This window comes from Carcharodon carcharias, chromosome 15, assembly GCF_017639515.1.
Source record: "Carcharodon carcharias isolate sCarCar2 chromosome 15, sCarCar2.pri, whole genome shotgun sequence".
NCBI lineage: Eukaryota > Metazoa > Chordata > Chondrichthyes > Lamniformes > Lamnidae > Carcharodon > Carcharodon carcharias.
The window spans coordinates 34,613,082-34,637,615 of NC_054481.1; the positions used below are offsets into that span (position 1 = coordinate 34,613,082).

Here is a 24,534-nt window from a genome sequence, read left to right on the forward strand (position 1 = left end):
CTGTTTGCTTGTGGTAGTGCTTTGGTTACATCACAATCTGGACAGCCAGGCTGAGGTTTTCTTCATGATCCATGAAAGAAATATGATGCTGCAGGGCTTATGCGCGTCCAACTCACCTGCTATTTACCCTGGGCAGTTTTCTGAGGTCATTATACCTGACTGCATTTGGAAACTTGACATAGCAGGGAAAGAGGCATGGTACCATGGGTGAAGGCTGCTGTTGCATTGAACAGATGCCTGGTGCAACTTAAAAACAGCAGGGGGCCTTGAGGGACAAAAGGATCTGACATCCTCAGATGAAGAGAGCCATGCCCAACAATAAAAGTCTGACAATTCATCCCTCCATCAATTGGCAGTCTGGCTTTGGCTCTTCAAACATTTTCTGGAGCTGCACCACTTTTAGCAATGCCACACACCTGTTTCGGTGAAGCATTCTTAGCTTGCAGCATTGGTAAGGAGAAAATGAGCAGAAATGTGACTTACATTACCAGGCCAACATTACTGCTTCATTTAAATGTATCCAACTCTGCAAATAGTTCAGGTGGAATTAGAGTCAGAAAACTAAGATTGGTAGGAACATGGGTAAGGCCCTGTCAAAGGGTTTTGCCAGGTTTTCTATCCCTCTACAAAGGGTGAATTAAAATTCCTGTTGAACAAAACCCAAAATGTTATTGTTGTTAAGCCACAAGCATCACAAGAGAAATTCAGATGAAGTCTCTTGGCCCATCTAATCTCAATTTACCAGGAAACCAAACTTACCATTTTCCCATTACAGTTTTAACATCAACATGAATAGACTCAATGTTCATCGATTTAGAACGCTGGAATATGAGTAGGCCATTCAGCCCTTTGATCCTGCTCCAGCAGTCAATAGATAATGGCTGATCTGCACCTCAGCTCCATTTATCTCTCTTTACTCCTTATCCCTTGACACCCTTACCTAACAAAATCTAACTATCAGTCTTGAAAGGCATTCGAGGAACAGAGTTCCATATTCCTACTACCCTTTGTATGAAAAATGCTTCCTGATTTTTTTCCCCCTCAAATTGCCTAGCTCTGATTTTAATGTCCTCTTGTTTTTGATTTCAGCACCAGAGGACATACTCCCTTCAGAGGGGAGATGGTGGTGTAGTGGTAATGTCACTGACCTAGTAATCCAGAAGCCCAGGCTAATGTTCTGGGGACAAGGGTTATTTGTCATAGAGGCTGGCGGAATTTGAATTCAAGCAATAATCTGGAATTAAAAAGCTAGTCTTGTAATGGTGACCATTGAAGCCATTTTCAATTCTTGTAAAAACCCATTGGGTTCACTAATGTGTCTTTAGGGAAGAATATCTGCCATCCTTACCTGGTCTGGCCTACATGTGACTCCAGATCCACAGAAACGTGATTGACTCTTAACTGCTCTCTGCAATGGTGTGGCAAGCCACTCAGTTCAAGGGCAATTAGAAATGGGCAACAAATGCTGGCCTTGCCAGTGATACTTAAACATTCCAAGAATGAATAAAAAAATCCTTTGAACATTTTAAATAAGCTCCATCAGATCACTTCTTAATAGTCCACACACAAGCGAATATAAGCCAACCTTATATTGTTAAATTAACCCTTTAGGCCCCAATAATTTGGTTCTGGTAAATTTGCACTGGCTCATCTAGCTCAGCCCAACTTCCTCATTCACTCCCCATATCACTTCATTCCCTTTGTATCTAAAAATATATTGATTTCAGTCTTGAATATAACCAACGATGGAGCATCCACAACACTCAGGCATAGAGAATTCCAAAGATTCACAATTGTCAGAGTGAAGAAATTTCTCATCTCAGTCCTAAATATCAGCTTCTTATTGTGAGCCAATGATCCCTAATTCTAGAATGTAGAACGGAGGAAACAGTCTCTCAGCATTGACTTTGCCAAGCCTTCTAAGATATTCTTCCTGAGGTATGCACTCCAAACTGAAAGCAGTGTGCCTGATAGGGTCTGGAGACCCCATTCAACTAAATCATGTCTTCCTCCCCTTGGTATTTCAGCCCTCTTGTGATAAACAACAACAGTACATAGAATTACACAGAATTTACAGCAGAGAAAGAGGCTAAATGGTTCAATAGGTCTATGCTCCATACAAGCTTCCTCCCGCCTCTCTTCATTCCTATCGACGTATCTTACTATTCCTTTCTCCCACATATACCTATATAACTGAGGATCCCAAATTCACAAATCATGAAAAACTGTATACAGATATAGAAAAAAAAACACATTAGTAGAAATTACTTGAACTGAATAGCATAGCTGCATCTATGCATTTTAGTAGTGAGTTTCACATTCTCACCATTCTGAGTAAAGAATTCCGTTAGTGTTTTTGATTTTGTTCCTATCTGTAATCAGTTTTACATAGTTTGTGAATTTGGGACCCTCAAATTTCTTTGGCTCTCCTACAGTTTTAATTTTTTGCCATTTTATAAATATACTGATTTATGTTTCTTGGGTACAAGGTGGATCACCTCACATTTGCTGACATTGAACTCCATCTACTATAGTTTTGCACAGTCACTTAATCTATCAATACCACTTTACAACTTCCTGCTACTGGCTGCACTACTTACTGTCCCTCCTAACTTAGTGAAGGCTGGTTAGGAGCAAACATTCTAACTACATCTCACTTTAAAGATGATATAACATTCCATTTCAATATTTCGGTCAGCTGGTGAGTGCGGGAGTCAGCAGTGCGCCCATCGATAATTAAAAGGCCTATTAAGGCCATTAAAGTCATAATTCAAAGAAATTAAAATTTAAAGTAAAGATCCTTTAATCACCATATTATTTAGCACCTGAATTTCACCCTGGCTTGGATAATCCCTCTGGGTAAGAAGGTCACAGTTTCAATCACCACTGATTTGTCCGTGTATCTGTATGACACAATACTATATTAGCTTGACAATCGAAGCAATCACCCCTCTGTAATAGGAGGTTTTGAGTTCAAATTCTGCTCTAGGTCTGGAGCACTATAATCTAGGCTGACACTTCAGTGCAGTACTGAGACACGCTTTTCAGGTAAGGCATTAAACTGATGCCTGGCAAGTCTCATTCGAAGAGAAGAAAGTAGTTCTCAAGGTGTCCTGGCCAAACTAAATGCCTCAGCCACATTATCAAAAACAACTTCTAATTACAATGGCGTTCAAATTTGCTACCATATTTGCCTTCATAATAGCAATGATCACACTTCATAAGTAACAAATTGAACGGAAATGCTTTGCAACATCCTAAGGTAAGGACAGGATAATAATATATAAAGCCAAGTTTCCCCCCTCTTTCCAGCAAGGAGCAAGGAGCGTCGTCTTAAATTATATACTCAGGGCCTTATGAAGGTTAACCAACTAAGCCCTTGGTCTGACGAGCTGCATTGGGCGCCTGGGGCAGGATTTTGCACTCGTTGGACAGGCTTAGCGGAGGCAGGCGGGTGGGAGCGGCTGGGAAGCCGAATGCCACCTGTGATCGGGGCCGGACTGCGGTTTCACGCTGGCGGGCCAATTAAGGCACCGCCACCCCCCCCCCCCCCCCCCCCCCCCCCCCCCCCTCCCCCAAAAGAAACATGAAAAGTGCACAGCAGTGCTCAGCACTGCCTGTGTGGTGCTGGGGGTGGCGGTGGATGAACATGAACCTCCACACGTTTGCACAGGTGCACGCAGGAAAAGCTCCATGAGGCACAGAGCTGCCTCAGGGATATGAAGATTTTAAGAAATAAAAATAAAGAATTTAAATTGTTAAAAAACATGTCTCCTCATGGGACTGTGTCACATGAACCAGGACATGTTATTAATGAAATTTAAACATTTTTATTTGCTGTTGGAAACCTCATCTCACCCGTCGTTTGCCTGCCCGCCAACTGTAAGATTGGACAGGCAGCAAAAAATTTCTTTCAATTATGACTTTAATGGCCTTAATAGGCATTTTAATTGTCGATGGGCGCAATGCCAACTCCCGCACACACCAGCTGACCGAAATATCGCGTGAGTGTGCAATGGCGTCGGGATGCTCGCCCGACGTCATTGCGTGTCATTTTACGCTCGTTTGGGTTGGGCCCGCGCCCACCTGATGAGCATAATATTCTAGCCCTGTTTGCTGGCCCACAGTTTTCCTGACAAATTTAAATGAGGGCCAGGGCCTTTAAACATGGGGGTCTCTTTGTCACCGTAATAGGCAGTCAACCAGCACGTTCTACTGGTCAGTCACCCAAAGTCAAAGACAACCCCAAAAACAGGAGAAATGTTTCCCTTTTATGATTATGGAAAAATTACTAGAATATATTTTATCTTTAATGTAAAGTTACAGAGGGGATATAAATGTCTTCATTTGTAAAATTTGCACACAAATCTGATTGTATACTTGTAATTTTCTGACAATTTTACATCTTTGATATCTAGCATCATTGTTACAACATACCTGATATCTCACACTCTCCACTTTTAATCACAGAATTCCTCCTTACCCATTCTTTTCATTTATACCAACTTTCAAATAAAAGTGGAAATGAATGGCAAATAGAAATAACACGCCATTTACAGCGTAATAGAAAACAAAGGGCTAAATTTCTGTAGTCTGTAGATCATCATTACTTTTTCTAATTCCAGGGGTAGAAAGTCCCAATGTTACAAATAACTTAATCTAAAGCCTTAAGCTAGAAGTAATATGAATTGTGAAATAAGATAAAGCTGAGTTAAAAAAAATCAGTTAAGACCTAATGTAGACTTTCCAGTGATTAATTCAACCTGGCACCTGTTGAAAATAAACCATTTGCACCTGGCAACAGACAGACAATATCACATCAGAAAGAAAATATTGTTTGAGTTCCTTCCACATAAATAGGACGGAATTTTAACCATGGCACAATGTTCCTGGGGCAGAACAGGAAGTGGGCTTTTTGCTGGTTCCCACGCAATTGCAATTAAAATTTAAAGTGCTGGCGGCATGCACAGGAGACATGTGGCGAGGGAAGTGTTTCAGTGAAGAAACCTGCCATTAGCTGACAGTGCAGCAGGTATGGACAGACTATAAAAGAGCCTCCTGGTCAAACAGGGAGGTTCAGTATCACAGCCATAAAACTTTCCTGCCCAACTCCATAGTCATTAACATAAGGGAAGCACAAAAGTGTTTTTCAAAATTAAATTTCACTTGTAAATATTTCACATTACATTGTTTTCACTTTATTCATGTGTGCATTATCGTTTTTTGTTGAGACTAGCTTAGTCAGGGAGCTGAATGCACTGGAATTAATCGATACAAGTGAGCCATAATCTATTCTACAAAATATTATCATCTCCAGGATCTTTGATAGTCTTTGAAAAATTGTGTGGGTGGGTTATTGGATTTTAGATTCATATTAGTATTGACTGGCAGCTCAGTGATCAATGAAATTGCTGTGTATTCACACAGAATGAAAAACATATACCATGGGCAGAATTTTCTGCCTGCCGATTGGGCAGGCCCGACCCAATCTCTGGTGGGCGGGGAGCCGGTCCCTGCCAGAGAAGCAGGCCCCGCCGCCATTTTATGTGGGTGGGCCAATTGAGGCCCGCCCAGCGTGATGTCCGCCGGGAACCGCTATGCGTTTCCTGTGTGGGCGAGGGGGATTCCCCAAAAGCGCGAGTGCACTCTTTCGCGCATGCACACGATAGAGCGCACATCTCCCTGAGGCTAAGTGCTGCCTCAAGGAGATCGCTGACAGTTTTAAAAACATTAAAAGTAGAGAGAAAAAGAATCCTTAACATGTCCCCCTCATGTGACAATGTCACATGAGATGGGACATGTTCATAAATTACACTAAAACTTTATTAAAACTTTTTAAATCCCTACATGAAACCTCATCCCGCCGGTGGATGAGGTTTCATTTTTTTTTATTGCCTGCCAGTGCTCCTGGCCTGCCCACCAGCCTTAAGGTTGGATGGGCAGGTCCTTTAATTGTTAAAATGACCCTGTCAATGGCCTCAATTGGCCACTGACAGGTTGGCTGGCCCGCAGCTGATTTTGCTGTGCCCCCGCCTTCCTGAAGATTTAAATGGGGTGGGATGACGTTAGGGGTTCCCCCGACCTCATCCCGTGTCATTTTATGCGTCGGTGAGCGGGCCCCGCCCCCTGCTCACCGACAGCAAAATTCAGCCCCATGGGTCTGATTCGAGTTGGGACTATTTCCCAAAATATCTTTTTCAAAAAATTTGTTTATGGAATGTAAGCATTGCTGGCAATGTGTCTGTTGCCCATTCCTTGAGAAGCTGGTGTGAGCTGTCGCCTTGAACAGCTGCAGTCCATCTGCTGCAAGATAACAAGGAATTCAACTTGCAACAGCTGTGCTGCTCCAATAGATCAAAAAATATGACATACAATCTTCTGCAGAGCCTAACCTCAGATATTCAATTCCCAATTGCTTTGTGATCCTTCAAATCCCATTTTATAAAATACTACCAAGTGAGTCACAGATCTTCATAGAGTCGATAGATCGAGCAATGCCATTGCAAAAATAAAACCTACAATTTCCATCCATAGCCTAGTCCCACTGCTGCCTCAGCAGTTTCCTTATACAGCTAGGGTGCCCTGCATTGCCTCAGGTGTCTTCTATCAACAGACAACAATTACCCCATATTTAGGTTTCTTTGGAGCCTCCATCTTCCGGCAGGCCTTGTAACTTCACTCTCTACAGTCTCAGTGGCTCGTCTCTGCACTTAGGTCTCAGGGTTATCTTAGATTAGTTCCATCACAGCTTATCAAAGAATCGTATGTCATGCCTCACTCTTGCCTAAGCACCATTGAAACCTACATGGCCTTACAATAGTTCCTAGGCCAGGTCCTTTTCAAATGATCTGATCCAAGTTATGGCTAGTGTTAAATCTTCAAATTGATTCAATGCATCAACTTCACTGGAAATTGTCAAGTAGATTAGGTGGCCGCTAAGTTTTTATCAGTAGTATTATAAAGCTGGCACAAAATTAATCATGGTGTAGAATTCTTTGAATGTCGAGCTGGCTAGTCGGGATCGGGCGTAGAGCTGATCACGGGTGCCATTTTACGTGGACGGGCCAATTAAGGCCTGCCCAATGTGATGCATGGCTGGTAGCGCTCAGCGTTGCCTGTGTGGGCAGGGGGGAGGAGGGAGAGTCGGGGCATGCACTCTTTCGAGCAGGTGTGCAAAAGCGCAGGAATATCCCTGAGGCACGGAGCTGCTTCAGGGAGATTAAGTACATAACAAGAGTTCATAAATAATAAAGTTAAAAATTATTTAGACAGTGTCACATGAACTGGGACATGTTCATGAATTGTGCAAAATATATTTATTTATTTAATAAAACCTTCAGGAAACCTTATCCCGCCCATGGATGATGTTTCCTGAAAAACGTGAAGGCCGTTTGGGCTCTTCACCTGCCCACAAACCTTAAGGTTGGACGGGCAGCATTGATAACTACTTTAATTGGCTTTCTAAAGGTCTTAAAAGGCCGTTGACAGTTCAGTGAACATACAGCCGCCTCCGGCTCACGCCCAACGAAGCTAACATCTAAATGATGTGCACTGACATCGGGACACATGCCTGATGTCACCTCACTTCATTATATGTGGCACCGTGCTGGGTCCGCCCCTGCACGCCAATATCAAAATTCTGGCCATGAACTCTAGAAGCACAGATTCTGATACACTGGCCCCAGTAATTATGGAGAGCTCAATTGTGAGACAGGAAACCTGGAAATCCCCTAGATGTGTAGGGCTGCCAAATTAAACAGCAGGACTTCATTATCACCTCATTATTCTGTTACCTACCCAGCAGTCAGACAGATTACTGGGAAAGATCCTGAGGCAAAGCGGAAGTGGGGAGGGGGCGGGGGCTGGAAGCTGGGTCAACAATCAGAAGAATTGTGGGATCACAGGGCAGGAGGGCTCAGCTCAGACTGACAACTGGGAGGGGAGGAACACAGGATTGGGGGTTGGGGGGGGAATTTTTGACCAGCCAGGGAAAAAGATGGGAGGTGGGGGTCAGATCAACAATCTGGAGAGAAAGAATGAGAGATTACAGGGCAGGAGGGGAGGTCAGGCCAGCAATCAAGAATGAGAGGTCACAGAGTTTGGGGTTACAGGATGCAGCGAGGAGAGGCCACAAGTGACAGAAGGTTTGCTTGAGAGACCGGGTGGGGAGGGGAGAAAAACATTCCTGTTCCTCCTAATCCACCAGCAGTGCTCTAAAAGTCACTTACCTGATGCAGCTGGCTGCTCCTGTCTCCACTTCACTGTCAGGTTTCCTGAACCTTGGAAAAACCGTCTAAATTTAACCTTTAAATTTAAATCAGGTTCCCAATTACACTGTGAGAGCCTGATTTAATTAAAATGATGCATTCTGCCTCTCCAAGATGGGACAATGGCGCACCGTATAACCTGCTGCCAACCGCGGGCATGGTGGGTTTGGGGTCATGTTTTGAGATTTTAAATTTTTAACCTGTTCACCATGTTATGGTGGGGGAGGAGTTAGATTTTGACCCTACTATATACCTTTTAAAATGCGATCATGACCAGCTTCTCTTGTGGTGTAAAATTATTGGACTACTGCTGGAGGCATTGCATCGCAACATTATACAGCAGCTTAGTGGCTCTATTGGTTGAGCACCTGAGTTATAACTTTTCCTAGGATAGTCAAGCGCATCATTTCACTTGGATGATGAGCGAGGTTTGTTCATGCTCATTTCGCCTTGGGGTAAGAACATAGGAACAGCAATACAACATTTAGTCCCTGGAACCTGTTCCTCTGCCATTCAATGGGATCATGGTTATTCTGTGACCTAACTCCAGAAAGAAAATCAGGTTATCCTGAGAGCCTGAAGAAGATTTAATCTCAGTTGGATATCAAAGAGAAATCATGATGTGCCAAAGAAAAAAAAAATCACAGTTACAACTGTTTCACTTTGCCAGTTAAATATGACCATGAAATGAACTATCAGCTATATCTGTGGGAGAATGAAAGGTAGAGCAAGTTATTCTGTTTAATTTTATTCTGGATTTAGATATATACTGTAGTAATTACCCCAGAAGACAGAGGTTAGGATATGAAACATTATGAAGCAGAATAGCTTCACCAAAAACTAAATCCTGAAGTGTATACAATGTAAGTTGAAATATACAACAGCTTGTTGCATCACCATCTACCAATACACCTGCTCTGGTATTCCATCTTGGAGCTGAAGACATGCTATTTAATTTTGTCACAGGTCTAACAACGGTGTATCAACGTTCTGTTTTCCTTTCTGTAGTTCAGCATAATATTAACCACTGATCTCTGCGGCTTTTTACTGATGCAGTGTACTGTGTGACCCCTCATTGAATCACAATTCTTATTTTTACTGCCCACTCTTTCACTGGTGACATTCTCTGTTTAACATTTCACCAAAAAGAACCTACTCTGAAAGGACATACTCTAAATACCAAAATCATTCCCTGCTCATCAAAATTACATAACAAACAGGAAGTGCTAGTCAAAAGCTTCAGATGGCCTAAATTCCAGAAGAATTCTACAACTGCTAGTAACAATTCTGCCATTTATGGATTTGTTTTAAAAAAAAAAGCATGAATTTGATAGTCTTGAATATTACCTCAAGTCCACATGTACACAAGCTGGCAGAGAATGTGTTTAAATAACTAAGTGCATGAATCCAAGCTGATCTCTCCCCCTCTCAGCATACTGGTGCTCCAGTCAACTTTTGCCTTCTGTTAGGGCAGTTGAGGTCAGTTGACAGACCATTGACCAAGGAACAATGCTGAGATCCTGGCTCAATGGCATTTACCCACTGGACCATGGTGGGACTTTACATGTACAATTCTTTTTAAAAATAGGTAACAAGGTGACAGTGTTTGGCTAATTTGCTCTGGTCCCTTGTACGCTGCTTATCTATTTCAATGAAACCATCTAGATGAGAGCTAGAAACCCTGACTGAACTAAAAGGGAAAAATTTTACGAACAACCAAATTTTACATTGTCAGATCAAACTGCTGGATCTGTTGTCACATGTTCCATAGCCCTATGTTCTAGACTCCAAACAAACAACAACTTACAGTTAAATAGCATCTCTAATGTAATGAAATGCCCCAAGGTGCTTCAGGGGAGCATTGTAAAACAAAGTATGATACCGAGCTACAAAAGGAGATATCAGATCAGATGACCAAAATCTGAGTAAAAGAGTGTCTTAAAGGAGGAGAGGCAGGTAGAGAGGCAGAGAGGTGTAAGTAGCGTATTCCAATGCTTGGGGCCTAGGCACAGCCACCAATTGTGCAGCAATTAAAACTGGGGATGCACAAGAGGCCAGAAATAGATGAGTGCAGACATCTTGGAGGGCTGTGGGACTGGAGGAGATTATAGAGCTAGGGTGATGTGGGGTCATGGAAGGATTTGGCAACAAGGATGAGAATTTAAAAATCAAATCATTGCTTGATCAATCAACATTAGGTTTTATTCAAAAATTGCACTGTTCATATTCCTCAAATTATTATGATAGAGAAAAAAAATCAAACAACTTTTAGCGTGTCATCTCGGAAAAGAGAAATACTTATTTTCAGTGTGATCCAGATATCTGCGTTATGTTGCAAAAAGCTCATTACAATTTTTATTTTTTGTAAATTCCACCAGATCGATCAGGTAATGATGCTCTCAGATTATGCTCAAACACTTCCTCTACACTCTGCATTTTCCTGCATTTCCTAGGTGAGTACCTGATCTATTTTCAGTATATGGCAGCAAATATACCAGAGAACCATAAGCTAGGCAAAAAATATTTTGAGTCAAAGTTAGTGTACAGGAAGCTTTGAGTTTCCAGATCAAAAGAAATATCAATGGATTTTTCAACCAGTTTGCTTCTAATATGCTGGCAATCCAGTATGGCAAATCACACCACCCTTGGACAAATCATGCTTCCTTCCTGTATTCTAACAGGGTTCCACTAATCTGTGCAATATATGAAGTGATTCATTCTGCATTCTGTGCAGTGCATTAGGGAATCCCCTCAAGCCACACTCAATTTGACTACGTTAAGATAATCTTTTGAAATAGTCTTTGTTTTGGAGGAAAGGAGGTAGCGATTGGCATTTGTTATATCAAAGATTTGTTTTTAACAGTTGAATTTAATTAGTTATTTGCAGAAGAATGCCAAATTGGATAACACTGATGCTTTTTTGGATAGTTATAGATTGACGGTGTTTTTTAGATTGGCAGAACATAAATTAAGCAAATGAGCCCTTATGAAATTCGAAATTCACTAGAACAGAATACAGACAATGTAATTTAGAGTCTCAGTTCCTTTGATGTATAGGAAGTTAATGTTCCCTGTCCCTCACAGGCATCGTGGAATATTGAATCTGGAAACAGATTTTTTTCCCAGAAGGTGAACATGTTTTCACAGGAATAAGAAAAAACCAACGTTAACATTCATATTCAATTTATTCAGAAGATTTTAAGTGGATTTTACCAAGCGCTAAGAAGGTTGAAAGAAATAGCCATTTTGACTTTTCACATATTTAACTGTGGGTTTGGAGAAGGACCTATTTTGGATCTGCCAACTCTGACTGTAAATATTTCAGGAGGTTGTATCACATCAAATTTCCACAGCCAGTGATTAATCTTTGTGGGATATTTGCCCGTTCAGGGCGTGTTATAAAAAGATTTGATCATTTTTTTTGCCCCTTTATCTCTGGAAATTACAGAGCATCAACCAAGGGTATAGTTAGAAACACACTGTACAATCCACTGGGGTGGGAAAGGGAGGGCTACACCATGTTCCCACCTGCTGTGCTGGACATTCAGCAACATTCAATGTAAGTCTAACACTTGAGCTCGTGGTCTCAGGTCTGTGAAGGGCAGTGAGTCTCACAGCAAGAGTAGCAAAACTCTATACCAGTAAAACCTCTCTGCACATCAACTATATTTTGAGTTGTGACTGCTTATGTGGAATCCTGCTTACTAGGGGAGAGCTCACCTGCATAAAGGCTGTAGGGGTAATGTAGTGACCAATGCTCTGTGTGAACACCAAAAAAACAGTTCAATTTTAATTTTAATTAAACCCATGATTTGGCTGGGCCAACAAGTATAACTATGGTGCAGCGTGGAGAGGAAGGACAAAGAAATGGAGAGGAAATGGAAACTCCTCAGCCCCAGGGCTAAGTCTACATCAGTATAGTCTTCACGCTGATGTTAATGGACCCCAGTGGGGTGCAGCGAACGGTTAATCAGAAAATCTTTAGCATTAATCATAGCCGTGACTGGGAGGGTTGTTTCCAGTTCAAGAGGACTGGGAACCCTAATCTAGTGACACTTGAAAGATGTAAGGAGAATATATGGAAAGTTCAGCACTTGGTGCAGGTAAACCATAAATTAAGTTCCCTCATAAGATACTCCAGATAAGCAACTTTGTACATTCGTAATCTCCAAGAACAATGATGTTCTGATGAAAGATGTGCAACCAAGAAATGGAACTGTCAGATTTTAAAATATCTGTTTGAGGAATGTAGCTCCCAGTATAAACATGTAGCCCTTACCAAGAGGGATGGAAGCGATCTGTGTGTAGAGGTCAAGCATCCTGTTGCCATCAACATCCACCAAGTAATTACCCCGGCTCTCCTCATAGTCACAGAAGAAGTTCACTGCACCTGTGTTCTGAGGGGGAAATAACAGGAAAATGACATTTAGTGCAGTTATCGAGTAACATATTTCTAAAAATGGTAAAAGTGCTGTTCAACGGTTGCGATTTAGTGCAGCACCCACAGCAACATCAAAGGCACAAAATTCAAATGCCAGCAGCTCAAAAAAATTAGAGGTGTAATTTTATGACCCCATCCCTCCCTAGCAGCACTGTGGGTGTACCTACATCACAGGGACTGCAGCGGTTCATGAAGGGAGCTCACCACCACCTTCTCAAGGGCAACCAGGAATGGGCAATAAATGCTGGCCCAGCCAGTGAAGCCCACATCCAGTGAGTGAATAAAAAAAAAGCCCCAAAAATTAGAGGCGGAATTTTATGGCCCCATCATGTCGGGGAGCAAGCAGCTTAAAAGTTCACTTCAGTGGGACCAGGAAATTTTACTGATGATATGGGCTGTAAAATTCTGCCCTAGGCGTTTCTAACTAAATACTTCAGGAGTATTTAGAGATACAGCACATTATATAAGGCAAAAGTAATTGATAGCTTTTCAGTGCAGGATTGCTAACTCTAGCCTTTGGCCTTTTGTTCACCAAGATGTTTCTGAAACTACATATCAACCACACCCTCATCCTTCCCTTCAATGCCTCATTCCCAGTAAAATAATTACTCTCTCTCAACCTGGTCAATCCCCCAGCGTGGCCCTCATTTCCACTCCCTTAAGTTGATGGGACACAGACTTGAACGGATATAACAAGCAACTGAATTACCCATTCAGATCTGGCTGTAACACATAAAATACTATCAGGTCCTGCTCACATCTGGGAAAACTTACTATTCCATGTCCATTCTAGAATGCAAAGGTAAACACCACCACCAGCCAGCCCTCTGCCCCCAGTTTCTTTTCTCTACTGCAAACCATCTTCTTAAACTCCTCTCTCCTGTCCCCTTCAGCCCATTTCCCACAAGTGGGACGAGATCATGGACTTCTTTGTCATGAAGTTCGCGATCATTCAATCAACTACTTTAGCAATTTTCCTTCCTTCCCCTTGCCCACTAGGCCAAGACTCACCCCACATAACCCTGCTCCCCCCAGGCCTGAACTTATATACGTCTTTCTCTCCTATCCCCCTTCAAACCCTCTCTGAGCTCATCTGGTCCATGAGTCCCATCTTATGCTCCCTTCACCCTCTTCCCACTGAACTGTTTCAGGTTGACCAGAGCCTTGATTTTAAAATCCTCATCCTTGTTTTCAAATTCCTCCATGGCCGTGCTTCTCCCTATTCCTAATCTCCTCCATTCTCACAACCCTCTGAGATATCTGCACTCTTCTAGTTCTGGCCTCTTGAGCACCCCCAATTTTAATTGCTCCACCATTTGTGACCATGCCTTCAGCTGCCTGGACCAAAAGCACTGGAATTCCCTCCCTAAACATCTTTGCTTCTCTACTTTGCTTTTTTCCATTAATATACTGCCACCTCTTTGACCGAGCTTTTAGCCATCAGCGCTAATGCCTCCTTATGTAGCTGGGTGTCATATTGTGGTTTGTAATGCCCCTGGGATGCTTTATTACACTAAAAATACTATATAAATGCAAGCTGTTGTTATTATTGGTGTGACTTTTCAGTTGAGTCTGTGGGAGGGAGACTGCAGTCTGAATGATAATTATTTATTTCTCAAGGGCATTTTGTTTCACTTAGTGTTTTAAACGTTGAGTGAGTTTAGTGAGCATTTTGATTGTCTATGAAAAGGGCACTTGAGATGTTTATCAGTCTGGGTGGAATGAAGTTACTCAAATTCAATCTCCAGAATGTTCAAGTGTGAGGAGTTTTTAAATTAACTACTGACTTTCCCAAATATAAATATATTTTATGTGCCCTATGGAATTCTTAGAACCCACAGGTTAAGGGCCAAGGATTTTAGGCAAGTTAGAATTAATTCTAATTTTAGATCTACACTGATCTCTAATGTTGCATTTACATTACGGTCGCTGTTCATGGAATGCATACTTTCTGTATGGTTAAAGGATTCCTGAACACCTGTGACAAAAAAATTAACAATTTTGTAAGCAAACCATGACTTCTATTCCCTCATTGCAAGCTTTCTGACATGTGGGGGAGTACGAATATCATGAGTGATCTATTTGAAGGGCTTGGGCACTCAGTATACTCGTGGGATGAGATAAAGGCGACTGTAGTAACCAGCACCATCAGTTTACACTGTTGCCGTGGATAGTGTACTACATTGAGTAGTGCAGTGAGAATGTATCTTGAATGATTCTCTGTTCTGCCTCATTAATACTGCATGAGTCCTCTTGGCAGCAAGCAACTTCATTTCTTCAAAGTAGGCTGTGGTCATTGAGGATACAAAGTGCTCTAGGGGTGCTCATTAAAATTGTGCTGGTTTTTGCTGCGCAGAATATACCTGATTCATAGGAGTGAATTTTAAGAGGGGCAGGGTGCGTATTGTTTGCCCTCCCCTCCCACCCCTTTAGAAAAGTCAGTCACGAACCAACCAACCTGAAAAAGGCAACCCGCGGCGATAATAAGTTGCGGGCGGCCTAACAAGTTCAGCATGGGATTTCCCATGCTGAAGGAGGTCCCACCCTCGAGAGCTACCAATCTGATTGGCCAGCTGCTGAGACTGAAAGCAGTCCCATGAAGAAGAAAACATGGGGCAGGATTTTCCCATCGGCGAGCAGAGGCAGAGCCCGCTCGCCAACACGTAAAATGATGCACGGTGATGTCGGATGGAACTCCCGACGTCACCGCGCCCCATTTAAATTTTCAGGTAGGCGGGGGTGCAGCAAAATCAGCTGTGCGCCCGCCGACCTGTCAATGGCCAAATGAGGCCATTTTCAGAGTCATTTTTTAAAACGTTATGGACGTGTCCCAACTCATGTGACAGTGTCATATGAGGGGACATGTCAGGGAATTTTTTTTTATTTGTAATATTTTTTACTGTAGCAGCGATCTCCCTGAGGCAGCTCTTAGCTTCAGGGAGATGAGTGCACTCTTTTGTGCACATGCGCGAAAGAGCGCACTCTCAGGTTTAGGGATTCCCCCCACCTGCACAGGGGCGCACAGCGCTTCTGTGGGGACGTCACACTGGGTGGGCCCCAATTGGTCCGCCCACGTAAAATGGCAGTGCGGCCCCGACTGTGGGCGCCGAACGGAGATGCACTTCAACTTCGCCCCCGACAGCGGGAAAATCCTGCTCATGGACACCAGATTGACATAAGTCTGGGATTTTTGGGCAAGGACGAATTGGGCACCCTAGGGACGGGTTGGAGGGGCTAATATTAACCTGCAGTTCCTGATGTTCCTCCTCGCCTACTGTAGACTTTTGTTGGCTTCCCCCAGCTCTCCAAGTCGGCAGTTCTGGCTGGACAGCTTTTGCTGTAACTGGCAGATCTGAAATTCTTGGGAAGCGAGTTTGGCCATCACCTCGTCATGCACTTGCAAAGACTTGGCAAACTCGAGTTCTGACTCGACTCACTGCAATGGTTTGTCTGAGCATCTCGAGAGGGGGGAAACTGCAAGGAGCTATTTTGTATACAGCCAAGCAGCCAGTTTAATGACTCAGCTGAAAGACAGCACTCCCAACCGTTCAGCACACAATCATTCTGGAGACCCCCTGTCGTTTGGGGGATCCATGCCATGGCGTAGTGTGTTTCAATGTAAATCCGCCCCCGCTAGAAACTCAACAAGAGTCGTAGAAACCAATCAGCAACTTGCTTGATGCTGCCTTTAGCCAGGGCTGGTGGGAGAGTTGGTCCTGCTGCTGAATGCAAGTTTAGCTGTGCAAGTTTGAGAGGACAGTAGCTGGAGCACGGAGGTCAAAAATGGCGCCACTGGCATCAAATCGATGTTACATGCTGACTGACAGCCTGATCTACATACTCTGCATACTTCAGGTGTACACTTCCTGAGCTTGTACGAACACCCTTACCAAAATGGCTTTGATGCAGCCAAGACCAGAAGTGTGTATATACCCATGAGTGCACCATCGATACCAGTTTGGACCTCAACTGGCATCTTTATAGCAGGTTCACAGTAAAGCTGGTCAGCACAGTGACCTATTGCAAGGATAGATTGATTCATTGCTTAAAAACATACAGTGCTTTCAGCTCGAGGAGGCAGGGACTTTTCTGAATCACCTTTCCCATATCACTTTTAAGATTTCCTACTGCACCAGTGAGGGAATGGGCTTGTATATGGACAGGCATATTGTGTCATTAAATAAAGGAAAGCAATACATCCTCTAGACTTTCTCCTTTGTTTGCATCTCATCAATACTTGACGCAGGGATGGCAATTTATACCTAGGTTTGCTATATGACCAAAGAGCGCAAAAAACCATATACAGTCATTGCAGAGGGGTTGATTGCTTGCCCTTTGGGACTTTTTTTAAACTATATTTTTTCACACTTCAGTAGGCAGCACAGAGACTGTCAGTCACACTATACTCTGGTAGACAGGTCCCGGAGGCCTGTCACAGTCACTCTCCATTTGATCTCCAAGTGGAAATCAGTCAGACAGCTTGTCTAAAAATTCAAATGAAAATGACCACAGAAAAGCAACTGGTTTCAGTTTCATCCTTGCTGACCAACCCTACTGTGAACCTACCGTACTGGAAAACCAAAACCTAAAATCTCCAGCTAGTGAACATCACATTAAACTGATACATAAGCAGATTGAGGCAATAACTATCTCCTGCCAAGTAGTTATTAAAATGCTTCTTTTCAAATACCTAGAGGGGAATTTGCCCCATGTCGGGCAGGCCTGTCGGGAGCGGGCGCAGGGCCGATTGCCGCCTGTGATTGGCTGCACATCATTATTTTACATGGGCGGGCCAAGTAAGGCCCACCCAGCGTGACGCATGACTGGTAGCGCTCAGCCTGACCTGTGGGGGTGGGGGAAGAGGAGGAGCTGCTGCAGGGAGATTAAGTTCATATTGAAAGTTTTAAATAAAGAAAGATTAAAATTATTTAGACATGTTCCCTCATGTGACAGTGTCACATGAGCTGGGACATGTTTATGAATTGTGCAAAATATATATATTTATTTATTTAATAAAACCTTCAGGAAACCTTATCCTGCCTGTGGATGATGTTTCCTGAAAAACGCGAAGGCCGCTTGGGCTCTTCGCCTGCCCGTCAACCTTAAGGTTGGACGGGCAACCCTGTTAATTAGCTAAATTAGTTTCCTAAAGGCCTTATTGGCCTTTGACAGTTTTGACAGCCACCTCTTTTGTGCGCCTGCCGAATGAAAGATCTGAATGACACGCTGTGATGTCGGGACGCACGCCTGATGTCACTTCACTTCATTTTACGTGTTGGTGTGCTGGGCCCGACCATTCTGGCCCTTGATGAGTTGATCTTTTAAACAATATCATTTTACTATACAGTGATATCTGTTTATTTTACTTTGATCTATCCTGCTTAAAGCGCAGCATGGTGCTTCAACTGAACAGCCAGAGATATCTTCCAATCTGCAGTGGCTTTGATTTCTATTTCCCTCAATGGTGGTTCCACTAGTTCTTTAGCTCCTCAGTAACAAGTAGTTTTTTAATGGTCATTCTGGAACTCCCAGGAAATATCATTCCACAATGTGCCTTCTGTACCTCTGCTCCATTCCTCAAACTGCCATCTGCAGCTCCAGTCAGTCCACTGTGCCTCTGCTTCAGTCCACAGGCAGGCTTTTGTTCCAATGTCCTAACTTGCCCTCTGCTTCTTTCCCCTACTTGTTCTTCCTTCTTCCTCTTCCATCCCCTCAACTTGTCCTTAATAGGTCTGCTGCCCAAATGTGCCCTTTGTTCTGCTGCACCTTTCCTCATTCTGTCTCTATTCCATTCTGCTACTTGAGTTGTGTATTTTTAGTCCACTCTTCTACCTATCACCTTGCTTCTTCCCCCAGTTCCTCTCCATAACCATTTGTATTTCTGCTCTATTCTCCAGCCTCTACTTACTCCTTCTTTTCTTGTTCTGGCATGGTAGTTGGAGAAGTTAAACTATATTGGGTTGTAGAGATCAACATGGTGAAGAGAATGCAAGATATTGAAGATTACCAAAGTATTCCCATCCAGAAAAAGAGCAATTGTATCAGTGATACTTAAGAATGAAATTGTATGTCAGTATTTTGCTAAACATTCTATTCATAATTGATGATCCCAAAGCAGGGGCCCAGATAGATAAGGGGAAGCTATTAAGCATTGTGAACAAACTAAAGTCAGGGTAATAAATTGTTTTTAACTGTGAAAGACTTGACTTTACAGAACACCTGTTTACTGCCAAGTTTCATATTTCAGACCAAGGTCTTTTACTAAATTGAACAAAACATGTCACATTAGAAAAATATACCAACTGTACACAAAAAAGATAAAAATTGAGGCAAGTTATATAACATTATATAAAACACAGAGTGGCTCAGTTTCTTCATTACATTGTAAGAGAGCAGGGACAAAGCAATAACCAGCAATAATTCATTCTTCTCCCGTACTACAAACCTACCACAAATGTCTCTAATTTACAAAAGTGCCTACTAGTTTACCAGTCTTTTTACTTTGCATTTCAAATAATCAGGCACTTATTCTTACAGATTTTTTTAACTTAAAATTTCTAGCTAACCAAAATTTGAGAAGTGCAGTTGCTTAATTTTGATGTACTGCCAACTTTTGCCAAACAAAGGCACCTTTGTACTATTCAGTTATGCCTTTACAAATCTTTCTCATAATGGGAACTGGGATTTAATGAGGATTGAACTTCGATCTTTGTATAACAAGCAACTAATTGAATCATAAGACTCATAGCTCAGTACACTTTCACTTAACCGGATTGTGAAAACCAAAAGCTGAAACTGTGGAATTTCTTCAGTGCTCCTTTAACTGGTGGTTTTTCTCATAGCACTCTGCTACCATCTGCTAGGTTAGAACATTCTCTTTGTAAAGTTTTCTTCCTTGCTGCATTAAACACCATCAAATCCAATGGCCTGATATAAACCTAACCACTTACTAATCTCATATCTGGTAAAAAGAAAAACACTGACGCTGTGAAATTTGGCTCAGTAGGGCTTATCATGTTGGTGCTAGGGGTTCACCTATACTGCACACTCCTGGCACCATTTAATGAGGGTGCTTATCCAGACGTAAAGAACTCTCTCTTAAAACCTGTAAGAAATGGTGTCTTTAAGAATATTTTAAAATTAGCAGGCATTGTATTGTGAACCTCCAGCAGATCGTGTGCTTTCTCTCTCTTCAGAAAAAACCATTCTTAGCAGCCAGGGGCTGAGGTAAAACAAAGATAATGGCCAAGGAGAATGGTACTCTCAGGGAGCCTTATGGCACATTGTGTGCTGTTCCTATTGTGTAAAACGAGTGTAAAGATCAACATGGGGCAGAGAATGCAAGATAGCGAAAATTATCTTATCCTTACAAATGTCTGCCAGGAATTCAGAAATGGCATGGGATAAACCAAAAGATGACCTCAATCAGGCATGGTGGGGGCAGGGGGAAGGTGTCACCTTGTGTGCCCATCTCGCAGTTATTGGCCAAATGGAATGAAACATTGGTGAAGCATTGGGTAAACTAAGGCCTCTGGAAATAAACCATATTAACAAATGCTCAAGAGTTGAGGGGACGGTTCAAGTCAGGCAGTTGCCTCCTTCAGATGGACGGAGCCTGGGAGAAGAGAAAGGAAGACCCAGGAGATGGGGGAGCCGGGGGTGGAGAAAGAGCTTCCTAACACTTTTCTGTACTTTTTTTTAAACCATGCAACTCAGAAGTGTACCTATGTGAAAAATGTAGTTGAAAAATGTGTTTAACAACGATAAAGACCTTGAAAATGTGCAGGCCTTCAAGTCTGGTGTAAGCATTGGAGTTGGCCCATTGGTGGTCTCCAGTGTTAACCCTACCAGAGTAAGCAGGGTCAGAGGAGTTCCCATTGTAGTACCAATGCCGAGTGCCTTCTTGGGTACTCGTCAGAGAGGGGAGTCAGACCAGTGTGGGATACTTGCTCTGGGGAGAAGAACCAGGGGCAGAATCTTTAGTTCGGTGCGGGCGTGCACCCAACCTGGCCGAGCATTGACGGCTGACCATGCTGACGTCAAGGCGTAGTCGTGTGATAGTTCGGTCGGCAGGTGGGTGCGCATTGGAGCCGGCAGAGTGCCTGCCGACAATTAAAAGGGCTATTAAGGCAATTAAGTAATCAATTGTTCTGAATTTTTCACTGCCCGTTCAACCTAAAGTTGGCGGGCAGGTGAAAAGGCCAAGTGGCCTTTGCATTTTTTCAGAAACCTCATTCACGGGCGGGATGAGGTTTCCAAAAGCAAATACAAATGAAATAAAAACTTTAATTTTTAATTAAGAACATGTCCATGCTCTTGGGTCAGAGTCACATGAGGGGACATCTTATTAAGTTTTTCCTGTTGTTTAATAATGTTTTCAATATATTCTTCATCTCCCTGAGGCAGCTCATATATGCGCAAAGTGCACGCTAGGCCTGCTCGCTCTCCTTCCCCGCCCGCACAGGTAGCGCCCAGCGCTGCCGGTCGTGCATCATGCTGGGTGTGCCTTAATTGGCCTGTCCACATAAGATCGCAGAACGCTGCCAATAGCAGTTTAGGAGATAGTGAGGGGAAAAGAATTGATAGCAACAAAAGAGGAAGCTTAGCTTCCTGGAGACAGGTTTAATGTTAGAACATGTGTGATAATTCCAATTCAGAGGATTGAGAGGCCAATAACGTTAATGGATGAAAGAGGACCACAGTTAGATCCAGTAAAGGCCGAGCAAGTGCTTGGACTTGAGAGAAATATAAAAAAATGATCAAATAATGCAATTACATCCCACTGCAGGGTTTAACCTCAGTGCTAGAAGAGCAATGGTTAGTTTTTTTAAGGTGGTATTAACTTTTTTTTCCACATTAGTTCAATTAATTCTCTACATTGAATGCTCTTGCTGTGGGATGACTTACTGGCCTACATTAAAAAATGAAACACTTAATGAGGTTGCAAATCTAGCTTACAATGAATCAAAATTATCTAAAGCTCTCAAGCTACATTTCAACAGCTGTTTATTTTAATAGGAAGAACTAAATTTGGTGCACATGGACCTTAACAGCACTGTTAATCCTTAGGCCTATTGGTTGGATCACTTTCAAGTGTCAGCATAAAATCATTTTGTATGTTTGTTACTTTCAATAATTTCGACAGGAAACATACACATTTCCACACCATTGCCCTAATAACCGCTGATGTGTTTCTATGCTAATAGGGCTTTAAAAGTAATTACACTTACAGTATTTTCTACTTAAATGAAGGTTACAATTTTTCCAAGGAAAACTTTGTAAAGCTTTGCATTTCTTGTTTTCTTTTGAGTTTTCTATGCTACCTTCAAGTAAATTATCTTTTTTTTAAATCTAAGGGCTCTTATTGGTCAGAGGAAACAGAAAACAGAAGATACTTAAGGCACAGAAAGAGGCCTTTGGTCCATTATATCAATGCTGGCTCTTTGCTAAAGAAATCTGAAACAGCTTCCACTGCCCTGCCTTGTCTCCATAGCTTTTGTATCTTCCTCTGCTTCAAATATTTATCCAATTTTCCACTTAGGAGTCAGTTCAGTGGTAGGTGGGAAAGTCAGCGTGATTCCTGTTGGGCAGCGGGTGACCAAAAACGTACCATCTTCCACTGAGATAAAAACAAAAAAACTGCGGATGCTGGAAATCCAAAACAAAAACAAAAACAGAATTACCTGGAAAAACTCAGCAGGTCTGGCAGCATCGGCGGAGAAGAAAAGAGTTGACGTTTCGAGTCCTCATGACCCTTCGACAGAACTTGAGTTCGAGTCCAAGAAAGAGTTGAAATAAAGGCTGGTTGAAGGTGTGTGTGTGGGGGGCGGAGAGAGAGAGAGAGAGGTGGGGGGGGGGTGTGGTTGTAGGGACAAACAAGCAGTGATAGAAGCAGATCATCAAAAGATGTCAACAACAATGGTACAAAAGAACACCTGGGTGTTAAAGTTAAAGTTGGTGATATTATCTAAACGAATGTGCTAATTAAGAATGGATGGTAGGGCACTCAAGGTATAGCTCTAGTGGGGGTGTTTTTTTTTAAGAATAATGGAAATAGGTGGGAAAAGGAAAATCTTTATAATTTATTGGGGAAAAAAAGGAAGGGGGAAACAGAAAGGGGGTGGGGATGGGGGAGGGAGCTCACGACCTAAAGTTGTTGAATTCAACATTCAGTCCGGAAGGCTGTAAAGTGCCTAGTCGGAAGATGAGGTGTTGTTCCTCCAGTTTGCGTTGGGCTTCACTGGAACAATGCAGCAAGCCAAGGACAGACATGTGGGCAAGAGAGCAGGGTGGAGTGTTAAAATGGCAAGCGACAGGGAGGTTTGGGTCATTCTTGCGGACAGACCGCAGGTGTTCTGCAAAGCGGTCGCCCAGTTTATGTTTGGTCTCTCCAATGTAGAGGAGACCACATTTGGTCTCCTCTACATTGGAGAGACCAAACGTAAACTGGGCGACCGCTTTGCAGAACACCTGCGGTCTGTCCGCAAGAATGACCCAAACCTCCCTGTCGCTTGCCATTTTAACACTCCACCCTGCTCTCTTGCCCACATGTCTGTCCTTGGCTTGCTGCATTGTTCCAGTGAAGCCCAACGCAAACTGGAGGAACAACACCTCATCTTCCGACTAGGCACTTTACAGCCTTCCGGACTGAATATTGAATTCAACAACTTTAGGTCGTGAGCTCCCTCCCCCTTTCTGTTTCCCCCTTCCTTTTTTTTCCCAATAAATTATAAAGATTTTCCTTTTCCCACCTATTTCCATTATTCTTAAAAAAAAACACCCCCACTAGAGCTATATCTTGAGTGCCCTACCATCCATTCTAATTAGCACATTCGTTTAGATAATATCACCAACTTTAACTTTAACACCTATGTGTTCTTTTGTACCATTGTTGTTGACATCTTTTGATGATCTGCTTCTATCACTGCTTGTTTGTTCCTACAACCACACCCCCACTCCACCTCTCTCTCTCTCTCTCCGCCCCCCACACACACACCTTAAACCAGCTTATATTTCAACTCTTTCTTGGACTCGAACTCAAGTTCTGTCGAAGGGTCATGAGGACTCGAAACGTCAACTCTTTTCTTCTCCGCCGATGCTGCCAGACCTGCTGAGTTTTTCCAGGTAATTCTGTTTTTGTTTTTGTTTACCATCTTCCACTGTTCAGCTCATTAATTATGCATCAGCGAGCAGCATGGCAAATCTCATGGCAGGGTGGGCAGGAAGTCGCCCGCCCCGCCGTTGCCTCATGGATTCCAAGGTCCTGGAACCATATTAAAAGGGCATCCGGCCAGACATTCACTCGCTGCAGGCCAGGAGTTCCCCATTACTCCTCCAGAGTCCTTGTGGCTGCAGCTTGTACTGGAGAAGCTGGCAGATGTTAGTAACCACATCCCGGGACATACGAGGGTACCTCTGGCATTGCTTTGCATTCATTTCTAGAAATGAACACCACCAGCGTTACACCCATGGTCTGGCTAATGCTCGTTGTTGCAATGGTCCATGATCGCCAACATCTTGACATTCTAGAGGCTCCACTGCCTCTTGCTCCTCAGGCCCTTGCTGCTACTGGCCTTGTGCCAACCTGCGATGAGCCCTCCTTCTCCTTATCTGGATGAGAGCCATTACCAAGGCAGGGTTGCCTGCAGCCTGCATCATGGACACTTCAGTGGATGTGTGAATGAATTGAAGTGATACATTGAGTAAACATGTCCTTTACAGACTCCCCTTCACCTCAAAGTCAGCAGGCCAGCACTAAGCCTGGTCTCCATCTAGACATGGAATCCCCACCCACCCCTTCTAGGTAAAGGGCATCCTGGAGGACCA

The 24,534-nt window shown here is 43.0% G+C and overlaps 1 protein-coding gene across 4 annotated transcripts in view; it reads right to left on the reverse strand.

Moving 5' to 3' along the window:
• Window positions 1–24,534, reverse strand: part of abat (4-aminobutyrate aminotransferase) — a 210,519-nt gene that overhangs the window by 79,476 nt on the left and 106,509 nt on the right. For all 4 annotated transcript variants that reach the window (XM_041205746.1, XM_041205748.1, XM_041205745.1 and 1 more), the window contains one exon: window positions 12,547–12,664. In XM_041205746.1, coding sequence (XP_041061680.1) covers window positions 12,547–12,664 — 118 coding nt within the window. The remainder of the gene's footprint in view (window positions 1–12,546; window positions 12,665–24,534) is intronic.